A 19,951-nucleotide genomic window follows, 5' to 3' on the forward strand; every position below is an offset into this window, starting at 1 on the left:
AGTTTCTCTCTCTTGCCTCTCCCTTTCCAGGGCCGTTTGTTAAGGAACACCCAGTTTCCAGGGCACCCCTTAAGTTCCAGGGGAGCCTTGTGTGTAGGTCTAGGTAGGCAGGAAGGAGACCAAGAGACTTGGAGCTCTGCCAAGGAGGAGCAGCCCACGTTTCAGGATGGCTGCCCAGCTAAGACTCAAGCTCAGGCTGCACGATGTGGCAGAATGATGAATGGTTTCACTTCAGTCTCTCTGGTGAAGTGAACAACTTTCCACTATCCAGTCAAGGAGGTGGAGAGGAAGACTCCTCACCTATGACACGGAAATGGGAGCTTCCGCTTCCTGTCTGGGAAGCGAGAAATGAGGTAATCTCCCCAGTGTCATAGGGTCCCAGGCCTTAGCACAGCGGACTCCATGGTAGAAGTACCATTCAGGCTGTAAATCTCAACATGTAGACAGTACCACCTGCCAAAACTAAAACAAAGCCCAATCCACCCAAGTGCATATAGTTCTGGGAAACCTGCAAGGGGAACTAACTTTCCTTTTTAGCTTCTGTTGTTCTACTTCTTGCTAACTTGTTGTTGTTAACTGAAGTGTGTCAACCCAGAACGTGATTCTTGTGCTTAAATGCTCACCCCGAGAAAGGCTCAGTGCTACACTGGGATTCTGAAAAGCCAGTGTAGTTGTCAGCCAGCTGATAAAGACCTTTATTGGCTCAAATCCATGTTTGAACAGTGTTCTCTAGTGAATACCCCCAACATCCACGGGTGCATGGTCAAGCCTAGTCTCTCAGATTCCCATTTTCTCTGAGTAAACTCCACTTCAATGTTCCATTTGTGAACTAGAAGAGCCATGCCTGTCTGTGGCAGGGAAAATATACCAACACCTAACAAGAGAAAGACGCTGTCTCTGGGTAAGGCATCCAATATTTATTGCTGTTTGTTCTGAGCTTCATAAAGCACTGGGATTTCCCCAAAGGCAGAATGTGATAGAGGATTAGAGTGGGAAAAGAAAACCAATACTGAGTTCTCAGTGACAGGAAACTGTAATTGCTGAAGCCTTTGGTCACAGGGCAGGTGCTTAGGGAAGGAAGCTTCTGGCTGGGTTAGTGCCTAGCAAGGCTTCTGGTGACCTGAGGAAGACACCAAGTTGTCCTCTGGGTCAAAGGGAGGCAGTAGGGCCTGGGTTGTGCCTCTGTCCCTTCTGGAGGAACTGGCAGTGATTTCTGATAATGCCCACGACTGTGTCCCTGCCGTCTTCACATCACTGAGTCTTTGTGCTCAGTGTCTCCTTGTACTGCTTCACGACTGTCCCGATCCACTCTGAGGTTTTCTGCTTGGCTTCCTCCCAGCTGACGCATGGCTCATAGCCCAGGTCGCGCTGAGCTTTCTTGTAGGAGAAGGCGAATGTGCTGTTGCTCATTGTGACCAAGTGGCGGTTAAAGGGAGGCCTATAGCTGTAGACTGGTCGCAGCAGGAAGCTCACCGTTTCCAGCAGGAAGGCAAGCCAGTAGAGCAGGGGCAGAGGGAGGCTCCAAGTGGGAAGGCGGAAACCCCATTCCTTGCTCAGGGTGCTATTTAAATCATCATAGCTTTGGTGAGGGGTGTCATCTGAGATGTAGTAGAACTGCCCTTGGATGCTTGGGGACTTCTTAGGGTCTCGTAGGCCCTTGGCTGCCAGAACGTGTGCCCAGGCCACATTGCCCACATACACTGGGTTGACTATGGAGAATTTGCCAGTAACTTGCAGAATACCATTATTTTTCAGGGACCCAATTATTGTGTTATAAAGGAATGAGCTTCTCTCCCCATAAATGTACATGGGCCTTAAGGCACAAGTATGTAACGTGCCACCATTTTTCAGGGTACACCCATTGGCTGCTAGCACTGCCTTCTCGGCCATCATTTTGCTGTATGGGTATGGTTCAGGCCATGTACTTTCATGCTGTTCTTCCTCATGGCCATCCAAGATGATCTCCTTGTAGGAGTTGGGTCCTGCAACATCAATAGAGCTGGTGAAGATGAAGGCTGGCACACTAGCTTGGACACAGGCCTCCAACAGGTTCTGGGTACCTAAGCACAGAGAACACACCGTCAGTCTCATGAAACAAACCAAGGAGTCCACATGATTCCTGTTCATTTCCACTTTATTCTCAACTCCCTGGTGCAATTCCCCCTGTTTCTGAATCAGCATAACCATGCCATGGGCACATTAGCATTAAAAAGTTAATAAATAAAGAGGTGACATCTGCTATCTGGTAGACAAGGTTTCTAGATTTCTAGTAGATTTTTGTCTACCTGCAGGCCAGAAGAGGGCATCAGATCTCATTATAGATGGTTGTGAGCCACCATGTGGTTGCTGGGAATTGAACTCAGGTCCTCTGGAAGAGTAGCCAGTGCTCTTAACCTCTCCAGCCCTAGACTTCTAGTTTTTTTTTTTGTTTGTTTTTTGTTTTGTTTTTGTTTTTGCTTTTTTTCTTTTCAGATCTTTCTTTCTCTGTCTGTTACTTTTGATTCTGAAGAAGAACTCGGGTCTCCTACTCTGTATTTTGGCAGTATAGCTTTAAGAATGAGAGTTTGTCATTCATATCATTATTTCCTACTGAGCCTGCTGGAGAACTGAGAAAGGATATGTGTTTCCTGCTGGCCTTTTTTTTTTGTAATGGCAGAACCCTGTAGATGCATTCCAGACTTACAGACCCTGGAGGAGAGGCAAGGGCATCTTCCCTTGAGGAAGGAAGGGATGTCCTGGGCCAGGAGTCATTATCATTGCCTTTGTCTACTCATTTATTGACGCTAGAAGTCTCTCTATAGCTTGATCTTCCAGAGAAGCAACTCTATCATCTTAAGTTAGATATGGCTGCCAGTTAAATTTGGGCTTTTCTTACTAATGGGTGGTGGACAGTGATCACTGTGAAGTATTTCCTCATGCTACAACATTTTACTAAAATAATACCTTCATCACTGTCCCTGCTGCTTCACATTTCCTGCTGCTGGTAATGCAGCAGGGAAGCATCTAGGTGAGAGACCAGCAAGGCACACCAGAGGCTTTTGGTGCCTTCCTGCAGGTCTCCATGGTATAAGCGCTGTGGATTAGAAACTTGAAAGGATATTTTGAGATGTTCCTGGAAGTTCTAAATGAATATTTTTCTTTTTCCCTTTTGTAAAGAAGTCTCGGAGTGACCAATTGAAAGTCAACATAAGGGACACATGGGTTTTTTGGTGGTGTCTGTCTTTGTCTCCCCCCCCCCCAACTTCAGCAGGGTTCTCTGAACGCCACCTAATGTTTGCCTGTGGGTCTCTGCATCTGTTTCCATCAATGGATGAAGCCTCTATGATGGCAAATGGGTTAGACATCAATCCATGAGTATAACAGAATATCATGAGACATCATTTCATTGGCCTCTTTTTGGGTACCAGTTGTGTTTGGTTCTATCCTAGGTCTCTGGGCCATCTGGCCTTTGATTTCTGGTCTTTCAGGCAATACCAGGAATGGCTCACTCTGGTGGTATGGGTCTCGAGCTGGAAACCCACTGATTCAACTTAACCCGGACTCATAGGGGCTCACAAAGTCTGAACGGACAATAGGGAGCGTGGGTCTGACCCAGGCCCTCTGTATGTATGTAACAGTTGCATGGCTTGGTGTTTTTCTGGGACTCCTAATAGAGAGAGCAGGGGCTGCTTCTGAAGCTTGTGGTATCCTAGTCCCCCCACTGGGCTGCCATTGTCCAGCCTTAATACAAGGAGAGGTACCTAGTCTTACTGCAACTTGATATGCCATGTTCAGTTGGTATCTCCGGGAGGCCTGCTCTTTTCTGAAAGGAAAGAAGAGAAGTAGATGGGAAAGGAAGAAGTATGTGTGGGGAGGATGGAGGATGTGGAGGCCAGGGGGATGGATGGAAATATATGAGAGAATAAATTAATATGGAAGTGGAACCTATGTAGAGACATTGCAGGGGGTGTAGTGGAGATAGATTGGTCCTTGAAGGCCAGAGTGAGGCTATTATATATACATAGAAATCCCATATGAACTTACCTGTTTCATCCTAACTTATATTAAAAAGCCATAATGCAGAAAGGCGCGCACACACACACACACACACACACACACACACACACACACACAGGAGAAAAAAGGGGGAGAATACCTACTCCCCTCCAGAAGAGATCCACAGTGGGCTGGCTGAGAAGCCAGTGTTAGAGACATAATAAATAGGAAAAGACATGAGTCCTTGGTCACTCTGGATCCCCTCGCTGGCTTCTGAGGAAGGGCTTTGCTGAGCTCTCCACAGGGGATGCCTTCCTTCAGGTGGGCAGGTGGACTCTCACAGAACTAAGCTAACATACACTGTGCTGGCCAATACCTGTCAGGTCTGGAACTGACCTGGAAGGGGGAAAGTGAGTAATGGAAATGAAGGCTCTCTGGGCTTGGAATCCAGCTGCACCGATGTGAAGGAGAAGGGCTCCTTACTCACTCCCTGACTGTGTCTGAGGCCTGGATCATTCCTTCTGCTTCCCAGCCTGTCGTCCTCACTGGAACTATTGAGACCATGGGCAGGAGAAACAACAAAGCACCCACATGGCTGCCTGTAATCATCTGTAACTCAAGGTCCAGGGAATCTGGCACCCAGCATGCCAACAGGACACAGACACGAATGCAGGAGTGCAATAAAAATAAATGAAAAATTAAAGAGGTGAGCAGGCACAGCTGATGTTCTAAAGTAGGGGTCCAACCTACCTGGTTAGTGTGTGTGTGTGTGTGTGTGTGTGTGTGTGTGTGTGTGTGTGTGTGTGTGTTGTTGTTGTTGTTGTTGTTGTTTTCATTTTCCCACTCATTCCATATTTTCCTCAGGTACTGTACCTTTCACATTGACATCTAAGATGGTCTGTCTAGGAATGACACCTGAGACGTCAATGACAGCAGCGGTGTGGATGACAACAGAGATGCCCTGGCAGGCTCTCCTCAGGCACTGGGCATCCAGAATGTCTCCCTGGAGCACTGTCACCTTGGTGTTTGTCTGCAGCTCTGTGGAAGACAAAACAGGTGCATGGGAAGCTGTCTGCATGGGATGGAAGTTCCCTGACACAGGCATAAGTTACCCTGGCCTTCAAGGGCCCGAATAGTGAGAAGACACTGAGAGGAGGCCTTTCTTCTGAAGGGACAATAAATGCACAAAGAACAGAATGTAGCTTTTGAAGGGAAGGAGGGAGCTTCGATTTCCAGCCCATCCCTTTGCGGAAAATGAATCTGATGCCGTTTGTGCTTTGCACATAAAAACAGAGTTATGGGGAATTCATACGTTCATGAAAGTGACTGGAGAGAGGGTGGCAGTCAATGTAAGAGGGAGAACCAGCATTTCCTTCATAGGGAACAGGCACTCACACGTGCCTTTGAAGGAGATGCAGAGGCAGTGTCGTGGCTTGGGAGGCTGTACAGCATCTCAGGCTGTCAGCTGACAGGTGTGAAGGAAGACGTGAGGGCAATCTGGGCAAGCAACAGGTTACTCAGATTGTGTCCTCCAAGTTCCAGTGAGGAGGAGCCAGGAGAGAGAGAGAGAGAGAGAGAGAGAGAGAGAGAGAGAGAGAGAGAGAGAGAGAGAGATGGAGATTTCATCCGTGCCCCTGATAGGTCTTGGTACTTCCTGGGTCTGGGCTGAGCACAGATGAAGTTAGCGGAACTACAGAGAGGAAAAGGGAGCCTCTGTGAGAGGACTCAGAGTGGGTTTCACTGAAGATCTGTCAACATACAGCAGATATGAGAAGTGTACAGTGATGCGGCAAATAAGTCGTCCTGTGGGGAGAGGCCTGTGTTGCAGACCTGAAGCCAGGGGAGGGGATAAGTCAGTATCTTCAGGCTTCTCTGAAATCCACAGGATGACCTTGTCAACCATGTGGTCAGCTAAATTATTTCACAGAAATGAGCATTGTGACACACACACTATCTGCACCAGTTCCCGACACTGTCCTCAAGGCTAGATCTCCTTTTCTATGTTCCCTGCAGGGTTATCAGGAGGGTGTGAAGGCAGTGCAGTTGGGAAACTCTACCTTTGATCTAGACAGCAGAATCAGCAAAGAAAAGTGTACTGCTTCAGAAAAAGTCTGCAGCCATTTTCTTTATGAAGATGATGAACAGAGAGGAATGATGGGAAAGACATTTTGGAGGCATCCGTGGGCCTGCTGGCCCTCACCTGACTCTGCCCTTTATACTGTCCTGTGTCCGTTCTGTCCGATTCATCCTCTGCCAACCCCCCTCCCTTTCACTCACAGATTTGGATTGGACTTTTTATTCCAACTTCATGGTGGGGTGGGGTGGGGGAGAATGGTAAATGACTTTTTCCTCCATCAAACCAAATAAGAAAAGGAACAAACAACTAGACCAGGGCAAGTAGGAAAGGCAGAGATCCATTGCTGAGATTTCCTACCCAGTAACCTCGCTGATGCTACAGAGCAGTAGACAGTCTATAGAAATAGTAGCACGTAAAAAAAAAAAAAAAAAAAAAAAAAAAAAAAAAGAGCACTGGCGCACAGTTTCCAAACGGGAAGAAGGCCAGAGGCCTGGAGGTACAGCAGTTGCCCTCATAGCCACCATCTATATAGATCTGGGACAAGCCAGATTCTAGCGCCCCCTACAACAGCTGTGTGGTGTATATGAGCCTTCGTGATGAGTGTGAACACAGAAGCAACCTTTTGTTCCAAGTGCTCCATATTTGCTAAGCAAGGAACCCTCCTAATGTCCAGCCAGCATTCACAACAGTCACGCAAACAGAGCTTCTGGCTCACTTACTAGACAGTTCCTCTCTGGTTTCTGGTTTGAAGGCTTTATCCAGGACCCTGAGCTCCTCCAGCCCTTTCTCCTGCACCAACATGCTGATGATCTTCCGGCCCAGGAACCCTTCTGCTCCTGTCACCAGGCAGCTCCACCCAGGCATGGCCAATGCAGGAAGCAGATCGCAGGGGGAGCAGGTGTGATGTCAGGTGACGCTGGAAAGGGCTAGAAAAAGAGCTCCAATGAAAACAGTTTTCCAGTGGCTCTATCTGATTTTTTGCAAACATGCTATGTCCCCACCAGTATGAAGAGGAGCTAAAATAAACTAAAATCCCACCTGTTAGATGGTTAAAAGTCAGATGAAGAAGTCTGGATCCTGGTCTCCTCAGCCCTCAGATCAAGACTTGAGTTTTATGCTCTGATCTCTTGACTCATTGTGATCATTATTTATCCTTTTTTGTGTGTGTGTTTGATCCCTCCTCCCCAGTGACTGATACTGTGTCCTTTATTCTTGACACAGGAAGAAAAGCTAGCTTCAAGGTTACATTGTGATAAAGACTATATTTTGTTTTGACATGCACACTTCTTACAGTATTATTGTTGACGTATAAAGGGATAGTAGACATAAAATGCTAATGAATTAAAAAAGAAGACATGAGGGAAATGATGGCTCACGCCTTTAATCCCAGAACTCTGGAGTCAGAGCCAGGTGAATCTCTGTGGGTTTATGGGCAGCCTGGTTTACAAAATGAGTTCCTGGACTCACAGAGATTCACCTGGCTCTGTCAGCTACGTAGTGAGAACTTGTGTCAAAACAAAACAAACAAACAAACAAAAAAGAAAACAAACAAGCAAAAGAATTAGAAGAACTTTACTAGATTGCTTCCAAGATTAATTATATGACAGTTTTACCAGAATTTGAATTTATTTCATTAAAACCTACAATGCGACCCAGTAGGCATTTATTGAAAATTCTTTAATATGCTTTACTAAGAAATGAAGTCATACAAATAGTTTCAAATGAACAGACTTTATTAGTAAGTACAAGTGCAGGGCTACTTTCCTAGAGGTCACCCAGGCCCAGGGACCCTATCTAAGAACTCACATTGTACCCTATAACCTCCCACTCACCTTAAAGCAACCCAAAATGTATCTGCACCTCATCTCCTGGCCTCCATATTCTGTCCCACAACTTTGGTAGAAGAGCTCGGATTTTCCAGAAACCACGCTGAGTCTAGGGACCAAAGAGGCAATGTTGGCACCCAGAACAACAGCAGTCATACAGGCCACAAAACCCCCAGTGGAGACAGCCTGCTGGACCTGAAGACTGACTGGTCACCAGAACCCCAGGCCACTCAGGTCAGAAGAGCAGAGAGGAAACATATAGCAAAGGGAAGAAACATCTGTGAAACAAAGATAAAACCAGAGGTCAGGACGTAGTCCTGTAGTAACGCCCAAACCCAGATGACTAGAGGCAAGTTTAAGAACACAGCAATAGCCAGAGCCATAGGCACCACCTGAGCCCAGCGGTCCTGCTGCAACAAGTCCTGGGTATTCCAACACACCTGTAACACAAGAAAAATGACCTTTAGTCCAATTTTACAAAGATGATTGAGGCCTTTAAAGAGGGGATGAATAACTCTCTTAAAGAAATACAGGAAAGTACAATAAAACAGGTGGAGCAAATGAGTAAAACTGCTCAAGACCTGAAAATGGAAATAGAAGCAATAAAGAAAAACCAAAGCGAATCCTGGAGATGGGAAATCTAGGTAAGTGAAGGTAAGAACCACAGACAGAAGCACCACCAACACAATACAAGAGATGGTAGAAAGAATCTCAGGCGTAGAAGACATAGAAGAAAATGTTAAAAGTTTCTAACACAAAACATCCAGGAACTCTGGGACACTATGAAAAGATGAAACCTAAGAATAATAGGGATAGAAGAAGGAGAAGAGTCCCAGCTCCAAGGCCACCCTCAGACCAGCTCCGGGAATAGTGATGAGGAGAGAAGAGAAAGTCTTAGTGGATCCGAGGTAGGGAGAATTGAGGAGGCAGTGAATAGCTGTTTAAGGGAAATCAACCCTTGAGGAACAACTAGGCATATCAACTGGCTGTTGAGGAATGGAGGAAAAAAGAAATATTAGACACCCAGGCATATGTGGTACAACCCAGGAGAACTTTATTTTTCTGTCTCACATGCTTACCGTTTGTCTGTTTCCTTGGGCCAACATCAGTACTTTATTTAAAGTGAAGTTCATTTTTTTTCATTACAGATTACATAGTGATTTTTCTCATCTTTAGGGCATTTAAAAATAAACAAAGCAAGAGAACAGCTAACTCAGAAATATATGCAGTTCTGTAAACCCCACAGTAAAGCATACAGTAAAAATCAATCTCCAAGCAATGGTCAGTATAACCTGATTATTTCTTAAACAATACTTGAGAAAGTTTAAATTAAATAAATTTCCCCAGGCTAAAGCCATTGTGTTTACAAGATTGTCATAGCAACAGAGCTTCAGCTAAATGTTCTCTAATAAAGTAAATACGTGACTTACTCCCAGTCAGTCCCAACCAACAAGTGTGCTATCTAAGCCTAGACTAATGCCAAGGGATCCTCTATTGTAAAATATCTGTAAAACATGACACTCCAATCCCACCTTCTATTGCTCTCAAAGAAGACTCTAAAGAAACTTTTCTACAGCTAACAATATCTAGCCAGGTACTGTTATGTCAAGTTCCTAACTTTCTTGCAATCAGTTTTTGCCTGACTGCCTACAATCAGAGCCAAGAACTTTATCGTTGTCTCAAGCCTTTGGCCAGATACTTTCCTTCAAGATTCGCTGTGGGAAAAGTTTCATTAGGGTTCATAGTCAAAGTGATAAATAGAGAGAAAGACAGTTTTAGAAACAGTTTTAGAAGAAAAAAAAACCAGATTACAAAGTAATTTTAAGGCAAAATTACACCTGGACCATACATAATATGTAAGAGTAGTGGTGATCAGCCAGAGATCTTTGGAACATTGCCAAGCAAAGCCTCAACAGCTGTTCTGGATGTCTAGAGATCATGCTGGATAGTCAGAGGTCTCAGGAACTTAGTCAAGTAAAGCCACTATGACTTTTCCTCACATCTGTGACAAAGGCCCAGAAAATATTTTCAACAAAATTATAAAAGAAAATTTCTCTAACCTAAAGAGATGTCTATAAACATACAAGAAAGTGCAAGTGTGGTGACTACTTAATTCAAAATGTAGAAAATGGTAACTATTGATAGACCCAAAGGAACATGTAAGTGTGGAGGTGATAAGTCAGACTCAAGAAATCAGAGACAACTTCAAGGATTGTGTAACCTCTGAGTTTGATCTTGATCTATTTACCCAGCTGGAAAAAAAAACCAAGGAAAAAAATACAAGAAAAAACAGGGAGAAGTGTTCACATAGAGCTGTGGGAATGTACTGTGCCTGTTTCAGTGATTCTGAGAACCAAGGGGACTACTTTTTAACTTATAGAGTAATTCTCAGTAAAGACTTGGTTTGTTTTTTTTCTGTCAGCAAAACAGCCAGCAGTTCATACAATGGCCTGGGGTTCCATGGGTGAGCTTGAGCTAGAAGAAATAGCTACATCCCCAGGTGCGGTGCTAGAATCTGTCCCGCACTGTGAGCACATCTGAAGGGAGTGCCACCTGAGCAGGGCTTCTCTTCTGAGTGGGACCAGACATGTCCATCCTGGCTTGCAAACTTTAGGGACTTGCAACAGTGGCACTTTGAGTCATCAAGTACTGCACGTAGATTCCAAAATCTCAGATTTTATCTCTCCTAAGACTTTTGCCGTCTCAGTGGAAACACATCATTAAAGGAAACAAGTTAGTAGCATCCATCTTATTACATCGCTGATGCTGCTAATATTGTTATTACTGCCTTCTGGGCTCCTATTACGTGTTAGAACATGGCCTTTCTTTATTGTATATTTTTAGCTGAACACAAGTGTAAAATGGGAAAACTGCCCAGTTTGAGGATTTTATGAGACTTGTGGAATTTTTTTTTCTTAAACTCCTGGGTAATTTTGGAATGATTCTGTCCCTGCCTTATGGTCCTAGGGAGGCAATTTTGAGAAGGAGCTGTCTAAGACAGACTTTTAAGACACAGGACTAGATGGAATAGTCTAAAATTAAAAATATTCATTGAAAAAGGGGCAAAGTCTCTAGATAGGATTCTGGACAAACATATCAACATTTAGAGTGAACCGAGGTACCAGAGCCTCCTAAGGAGACTGAACAGAAGGTGGGAGGTGGAAGACCATGGAAGTCAAATCAGCAAAAAGTCTTTTAATCAGGAGAGGTGGCTCAGAGTTAAGTGTGTACGATGATCTCCCAGAAGACCTTTGTTTGGTTTGTAGCACCCATGTCAGGTAGGTCACAACCACTGTAACTCCAGCTCCAACGTATCCGGTGTCTTCTTCTGGCCTCCTGCATACATGAAATAAACACACATACACATAAATAAAATAAATTGAAAAAGCTAAAAGGAGTGCCTTCACGAGGATAGTGCTGGGTATCGTAAGGGCATCGAATGAGAGGACACAGACTAGCTGTTGATTTGGGTAGCATGGAGCTCATTAGTAAGAAAGATGTCTTCAAGGAGTTCGGTTGAAGTCAATTTGGAAGTCTACAACAAATTCATCTGGGTATGGAGGAGTGGATGAAAAAAAGTGGACAGAATAGGGATATACATAAAAGTCCTTCTTAAGAATTTGTAGATAGCTGGGTGGTGGTGGCGCACATCTTTAATCCCACTCAGTACTCAGGAGGCAGAGGCAGGTGGGTCTCTGAGTTCGAGGCCAGCATCAGCTACGAAGTGAGTCCAGGAGAGCCTAAGGCTACATAGAGAAACCTGTCTTGAAAAACAAAACAAAAAGAATTTGTAGATTGAAAAATCTCGGTTAAAAAACAACAACAACAACAACAACAACAACAACAACAACTTTTTCCTCCTCCTTTTCTCCTTAATCCATTGAGACCAATGTGCCACTCAAACATTGTTGAAAGTGTTGCCTTCCGCTGGAGCGTGGAGAAAACTGTCCCTGCCTCTTCAAACAGTTAAATAATCACCAATAACTCTTTGGCTAGGGGTGAGATTTTATGTTCAAATTCAATTTCTAGCCTGGGATTTGGTCTGTCTTGTGCTTGTACAGGTTTTATGCATGCTGTCACAACTACTATTTGTAGCTATGTGTATGTGTAGTTGCCCTGTTGTGTCCAGAATGCTGTTTTCTTGTCACCAAGAGCCTATTGTAGAGGAATGCTGGGTGGATGTAACATCTATCAATAAAGCCAATCAGCTGGGCAGAAGGACAGGAGGTGAAAGGCGGAGCTTCCTGGGGAGGAGGAAGTTTGGCAGTTGGTAGAGTTGAGGAGAGACAGTTGACTGGGGAGGAAGGTGAAGGGAAGGATGGCCTGTGGAGCATCATAGTAGCAAATGCTTGGAGTATATGCATTATATATCAGTTTAGAGTAGTTTGTTTACCATAGTTTAAGAATAGATTTGTATTAGTATAGTTTCTGCCCGGAGTGTTGTGCTGACAGCTTTAAAGTACGCTTCAGACTCTGTGTTTTTATTTAGTGTCTTAGGCTGAACTGATACATCTTTAATGTAACAACCAGGAACCTCTGGCTCTTGAAACTTTGGTGTTAAAGTTATTTTTATAAAATTGTGCTCGCTTTTCAGTTTCTCTCTTAAAACAGCTATCACCCAAGTAATTGGGCCTCTATTATCTTATTTGTTTAACAAGCTTCACAGCAAATAACTGAGCAGTTATTACTCTATTCTTAACCTTCTAAGGTAATCTGGTGTCTTCCCAGCATAAATTCCAGAGATACTTGCACTTTCCCTGCTCAGCTAAATCTCTCCTGATCTCTTCTAGACTTGTACCTGTGGCTGAACCATTTCCATCCTCTTCTAACTCCTTCTCCCCTGGGGGGCAGGAACTCCAGCCCTATTCTCTCCCCTCCTCAGTGGTTGGCTATAAGCTGCTTTACTGGCATATCAGGGAACATTTGGGAAGCCGTATTTATACAACATTGAGACAGGAAATTCTCAGAACAAGGATTGTAAACAGATTTGGGGGAATATAGAAATCAGCATTTAAATTACACAGTAACCTTATACCTACACCTTCTTTTAGTCTAATAAAAGGCTCTTTCTCTTACAATAACAAACTATATGTAACAATAACAATTATGAAAATTATTAGGTAAGATTTACATTTGTGTACTTGGCACCCCTGGATAAAGTATTCTTCTATCTATCAATTTCTATCATTCTAATCAATTTAAGGTTAACTGTGAGACTACAACTATCTAGTCTTCAACCCTATCAGAGACTTAAGAAGGAATAAACATTACCTAAATATGTAGGAAGTACAGGCAATCAGCTTTATTTGGCTGCCTGGAGAGTCTCCCAAATTTCTCTATTAACATTGGAGCATCATCTTCAGCCTTCTTGAACAGAATATTTGACAGACTTTTCTGTGAGGCAGGAATTATAAAGGAACTTTCTACTTTTTCCTTGCAAAGCTCAGAAGTCGGCTTTCCTGCATCCAGGTTTTCCAGTTTGGACAGTATTCTGTCTGTAATTGATGCAAGGTCATTTTCTTGCCCTATGGCTAGCTGGCTACATATGAAGCCTTTGATGCTCTTTGAAGTAGAACAGAGGTGCTGTCAGAAGCAGACCTGTCTCAAAGTTTAAAAAAACCTTAAATTAATAAAATCTTTAAATGCCATATTCTATTGATCTATGAGGTTTTTGAAAACCATCTATCTATTTTATCTGGATTTTTTATAACTTTTTAACATCTGTCATTCTAGAAAACATAACTAGTATCTAAGATGATGGTGAGTTTGATTGTCTGACTGCTAATATGCATTTCTTAATTATCCTCAACAGTTGGAATAGCAGCTTTCAAAAGGGCTAGAATTTAACATTGCAGATTTAAGAATTACATAGGTATAATACTTTACCATATTGTAACCAAATATAATCTTAAATCTGTACCAATATACAAAGATTTATACCAGTGTAAGATTTTTGGTTTATTAATGCTCTTTGGTCTAAAAGTAGAATCAATAACCTACTCTTTTACACATAATTCTTATAACCAGCCCCTTTAAAATAATAGCAAACATATTTCACCCATTGAATGACCAAAAAACATCCACTCTTCCCCCATGGGAATAGGTGTAGTTTTAAAAAAATGACTCCTGCTGATTTGGGACATAGTTTTTTTTTGAGGGGCCAAGAAAATTAAGATTCTATTGTCCAGTATTAAGAAAGCTAGCTGTATCTTTTGCTGTCTAGTCTCTGAATGCAGAGCTTAACTGAAGTCTTGACTGGAACAGTCTGTGATTCTGGATGATCTAGATAGCTGTTTTGAAATTGTCCTGGATACAGATTTTCAAATAAAAGTTATTGAGTCCATCTATGAGGTTGCAGCATCTGGACTATTTATCTTTTTTAGTGTCTTGTCCTTTTGCTCTAGAAAGTATATAAACTTTCAAAAGTATTATACATTTTCTATATTAATATATATGGGCTGTGCACTGAGCATAGTTTAGTTAAAGATGATACTCTGCTCTTTTTTCGAGCAGGTAAGACATTTGTTTTTCTATATGAGTTAGTTTGGACTCTATAACCAATCTTTAATATAAATTTTTTTATCTATACCATTTAAAAGAATGGCATGAAAAGTACTGGGGATTTTTGTAGCCAAAGATTTATTGGCCATGCCTAGCTGAAATCCTGGCTGGAGACATTTTATGTCTCAGTCTCAGAGCTGTTCCATGTGGAGGGATCAGTAAATTATGTTACCTGTCCTGTTTGGTCTTCTTGATTTCTTTCTTTTTGTCTACAGCCAAGATCTTCAGGAAGACTCCCTCTGCAAATCTGATTTTTATAATTTTGGACAGAATCAACAATATTTCTTCTCCTATAGAAACATATACACAACCACATCCTCAGAATAACATATCTCCTGTCTTTTATTTTGGAATTAGGACCTTTATATGCTGATCTAATTCAGCAGTCCTTTCTAAAATCTAGTGTATCTTAGCAAGTGTGTTACTTGCCTCACTTAAAAAAATTTCAATCAATAAATAACTATTTAATCTATTTTGGAAAGATATTTTATTCCTCTTCTGTTTTATGACCACATTTTTAAAAGTTGTTAGTTATTTTTATAATTGTATAACCTATAGGATTATAATTTATATCTGTAACAGGTTTCATGTCATAATGTCTTAAAAATTGCTTTATTCCAATGGATATATGTGCTAAAGCACCATCAGCCCTAATTTGTAAAGACATCTCCAAGACAGTCACCATCTCTAATAAATGTACAACCTCGGAATCACGCTTTCCATAATTTAAGGCAAAAGCTCATTGGCATTCTGAATATGACTCTGTGTCATGGTGCATATATTTCAGCTCTCCAAACTATGCAAAATGGAGCACACAAGCCACCATGTGACCTTGTTCCAAGGCAACAATAAATAGGGTCTGCATTTCTGCTTTAGCATATAGAGCATCATCCAGTAATTGAACCTTGACAGTGCACATATAATATCTAATCTGACCATGATGGCCTATAAGCAATGAGCTGCCAGGCAATTTATTAAAGCCTCTGTGGGTTTTTCTTTTTTAAATTACCTCTTTTGGTGTTATTGTAGGTTCTAGATTGGATTTCTCTGAAGGTTCCTTATTTTGATTCCAGGATTCCTTCAATCTCTGTTCTATGGTCTTTCATTTAGGATCTAGTTTCTCAGTCTTTTTTTTTCTCTCTCCAAATCTGCCTTATTCTGCTATCTCCCAAAGAGGATATACAAACCTGTCATTGTCACTAAAAAATATTTGTATGCTAAGAGAAACAACCTCAAGTGGGACCCAGAAGCTCCATGTCACTGTGTCTTCCTCCATTTCCAACACAGAAAATAATCTTGTTTAATCTCAAAACCTCTCTTGAAGGTCTTTAATTTTATAGACCCAGATTCCCTTCTATACCTTACTAACTCATGTGCTTGAGGCTTCTCAGTCTGTGTTTGGTTCCTGCTGAAGGGACCCTCTCCCCAGGGACCCCATAGCCCCCAAAGACCCCAGTTTGCTTGACTAGATCGACTTCATGACAGACTTCAGATTTCACTCTGCCTAACTAGGCCAAGTTTCTAACAATTCCTGGAAAAACCACGAGTTATGGACAGCTCATGGGCAACTAATCAGCTTATAGAACAAAATGACTAGATACCATGTTTTTATTACTTCATGGCCTTGGTAAAGAACACAGCTGGCCTCATCTAATCAAATTAAAGCCCAACTCCTAAGAGCCCAAACCTCAGGGACCCAAAAAGTCCCCAGTAACCAAACAAACAGCCAATCCTGAATCCCCTCCTACACTCTGACTCAATTCTGACCAATTAAAGCTTGTCACAGATCCCTCCAACTGGCTATAAAATGAGCCTGTGTGCTCATTTCGGGGTCACCCTCTAGAGGAGAGAGAAGTTTCCAGCATGCTAGAATAAAAACAGTCGTTGTTTTTGCATACTGCCTTGGGGTCTTTCTTCAGCAGATCACCCAGACCCTAACACTGCTTCCAGAGACTTCTCTGCCTCCCTCACCGGATCCTGACCCTTCTCCCACTCTGAGAAGTTAATGGGCCCACAGGTGGTGTTCCTTTGGCCAACATGAGCCTTTCTCAAAGGCATTTAACTTCCTACCTTGGTTAGCTAGGAAAGTCTGGCTTTGAGAAGCTTACTAATGTTAAAGAGGCATTTTTTTTTTCTTTTCTCGTAGCAAGGGCTTCTTAAAAGAATTGGCTTTTGGGACTCTAGATGAGAGAAGCATGGGAAAATAGCAAAGTAGAAGGATCCAGAGGGTCCTAGAAACCTACAAGTAGAACATTATGAGAGGCAGATTTGGGCCCAGGGGTCCTGCTCAAACTATGGCACCAGCCAAGGACAACAACAGGCCATAAAATTCAAACCCCTACCCAGATCTAGCCAATGGACAGGACATTCTCCACAGTTGAGTGGAGAGTGGGGTATGACTTTCACACGTACTTTAGTGCCTCATATTTGACCATGTCCCCTGGAGGGAAAGACCTGGTGGCACTCAGAGGAAGGACAGCAGGATACCAAGAAGAGACTTGATACCCTATGAGCATTTACAGGGGGAGGAAATCCCCCTCAGGAGCAGTCATAGGGGAGAGGAGTAAGGGGAAAATGGGAGGAAGGGAAGAATGGGAGGGTACAAGGGATGGGATAACCATTGAGATGTAACAAGAATAAATTAATAAAAAATAAAAATCAAAACAAAACAAAACAAAAAAAATACAAAACAAAACAAAACAAAAAAGAATTGCCTTTGCTTTACCTCTTGGTGGTTTGCTTCTGCAGCCAGGAGGAGGCCTTGCTGCACTGGGAGGGTGATGAGAGTGTGGGGGGTGGGGGGATGGTGGTGGGGTATGGGGGCAAGGGGGGATGAGGGGGGATGAGGGGGATGATGGGGGATAATGGAGGTGGGGGGATGGTGGTGGGGTACGGGGGCAAGGGGGGATGAGGGGGGATGAGGGGGATGATGGGGGATAATGGAGGTGGGGGGATGGTGGTGGGGTACGGGGGCAAGGGGGGATGAGGGGGGATGAGGGGGATGATGGGGGATAATGGAGGTGGGGGGATGGTGGTGGGGTACGGGGGCAAGGGGGGATGAGGGGGGATGAGGGGGATGATGGGGGATAATGGAGGTGGGGGGATGGTGGTGGGGTACGGGGCAAGGGGGATGAGGGGGGATAAGGGGGGATGATGGGGGATAATGGGGGTGGGGGGATGGTGGTGGGGTATGCAAGGGGGGATGAGGGGGGGGATGGTGGGGTATAGGGAATCTAATAAGGAAACTGTGAGCTCCAGCCTTAGAAACTGTTTGATTTTCTCTTTAAGAAACAGCACTAAGAAACTGTACTGTCTGAGTTTAGATTCCAGATAATTTCTTGCAATATTAGTGTAAGTTCTGCCCTACTTGGTACTTCAATATGTTAAAGTTATTTTTCATAAAATTGTGTTTGTTTCTCAGTTGCTCCCTTAAAACAACTATCACCCAAATAATTGAGACTGTATTATATCACTTGTTTAACAAGCTTCACAGCACAATAACTGAGCAGTTATTACTCTGTTCTTAAACCTTCTAAGCTAATTGGCTTCTTCCAAGAAAACATCCCAGAATACTTACACTTTTTGGCTGTCCCTGCTAAGCTGAATTTCTCCTGATCTCTCCTGGACCTCTTCCTGTGGCTGAGCCCTTTACTTCTTCTTCTGGGAGTCAGGAAGTCTAGACCTGTTCTCTCCCCTGCTCAGTGATTGGATATAAGCTGCTTTGTTGGCATATCAGGGGACATCTGGGGAGCAGTGTTTACTGTTATGCTTTCTACCTTGAACAACATGCCCCTCTCGTGTGTTTTTATGTATTTGTGTATGTTTCAGAAAGCTTCTAGGGTAGTAGGTTTCCATGTAGCTTTTTCTAAAGGTCTTTTTTTTGATGGATAACCATAAGAATTTAGTTCATACACATTTAAGAAATGGCAGATTTTCAAAGGAACTAAAAATACCCCATGATATTTTGACTCTGGTCTGTTAATATTTTAACTCTTCATAAATCTTGATGTTTAGCCATCTGATCTCTAGAATCCTTAATGAAAGTGCAGCTTTTTCTCTCTCCCTTCCACCTGACCTCTGTTTTTCTTTCTGAGAACTTCAGGTCAAAAAGGGATCTAGTGACCTTAATTCTATCTTTGGGGCACTGACAAGAAATTTGGATTTAAATAGAGGAAGAATTGGGGTAGGGACAATAGGAATGCATAGTTGATTAGTATTAATTATGGTCAAGATGGAATCCTGCCCATGAGTATCTTAGATACAGTCACACATGGTAGACTGAAGAAACGTGCATTGCTTGAGCAAATAGTGTGTTTTCAGGGGTTGGGCTAGTTTTACCCAGGTACTCCTCCTGCGGAGCATCAGAGCTTGTTTTTAAGCACTGATATCCTGTGACTCACAAGCACCGGTGACTCCAGGGCCAGGGAATCCTACACCCTTCTCTAGCCTCTGTGGGCACTTGCACTCATGTGTGTAGACATTAGTGTCATTTTTAAGGTTTACTCAGCTTGCAGCATATTTCAGCACGCTGTCCTTTTTATTGAGAATAATTTAGAAACTAGAAAAACACAAAGAACAAAATTAAAAGCAAATTCTTGTTACAAGATAGTATTTTTTTTTCACATAGGTGTGCCTCTGTCTCAGGTCTTCGGTGATTTTGTATACTTGTATATGTGTGCAAGTGTTTATGTGTGCACTACATTGAAATAATGGCAGATGTAGTGCTACACCCTGCGTGTGGCATGTGGCTGTACTTAAAAGTAGTTTCTTATCTTCTTCGTATTCTTTGAAATCATTATATCCTTGTGACATTCCCTTATATAATATATACTACAAAAAGAACTTTTCTCTTTTTCTTTATTGTTGAAGTGTAGGTGATTTTCTCATAATCTTACCGTTAATCTTGAATTGAACATCACAAGAAATTAAAAACAACAAAAAACAAAAATAAAGACTTAAGCTTGTGATCATTATATGCCAATATTCTGAATCTTGTAATTCCACCCTTTTGAGAAGAAGAAGGAAGGAGAAGATAAATTGTTATGTCTCCCAGACATTTTCCTTTCCTTCTTGAGGATTTCTTTGAGTTACAACATACATTAAGACTTCACTAAATCTAGTTCAAACTAGGTTCTCATTAAATGCAGCTAGTTTTGTAAATATTTAAGTAGTTGAAGTCATTAGTTGTTGGTGAAGATATGGGAAGACATTGTGTTTGTGGAACTGTAAGTTGAAGCAAGTTTGTCTCTTACAATAGAAAACTAATTATTTACCCACTTGACCCAGTGATATCACTCAAAACCTTTAAGGAGTGGATTGTTAAGATCAAGCCAAGAGGGACTGAAGAGGTGACTCTGTGTTTGAGCACACTTACTGTTCTTGCAGATGATTTGTGTTCAGTCCCCAACACCTAAACAGTAACTCACAACTATCTGTAATTTCAGTTCTATGGGATCTAGTATCTTTGCTGACTTCTAGAGGCAACACATACACATGTGGTACACATTCATGC

At 42.6% G+C, this 19,951-nt stretch overlaps 1 protein-coding gene across 1 annotated transcript; it reads right to left on the reverse strand.

The window, feature by feature from the left end:
• Positions 1–1,094: 1,094 nt before the first annotated feature.
• Positions 1,095–7,664, reverse strand: LOC311582820 (3 beta-hydroxysteroid dehydrogenase/Delta 5-->4-isomerase type 1-like). The gene is made up of 3 exons (XM_084756123.1): positions 6,772–7,664; positions 4,849–5,013; positions 1,095–2,060 (listed from the first exon to the last, which is right to left on the reverse strand). The coding sequence occupies exons 1-3, from the start codon at positions 6,914–6,916 to the stop codon at positions 1,252–1,254; spliced, it is 1,119 nt and encodes a 372-aa protein (XP_084612249.1). The 5' UTR covers positions 6,917–7,664; the 3' UTR covers positions 1,095–1,251.
• Between the last annotated feature and the right edge of the window lie 12,287 nt (positions 7,665–19,951).

Source organism: Acomys minous (genome assembly GCF_964271855.1).
Source record: "Acomys minous genome assembly, chromosome: 14".
Classification (NCBI taxonomy): domain Eukaryota; kingdom Metazoa; phylum Chordata; class Mammalia; order Rodentia; family Muridae; genus Acomys; species Acomys minous.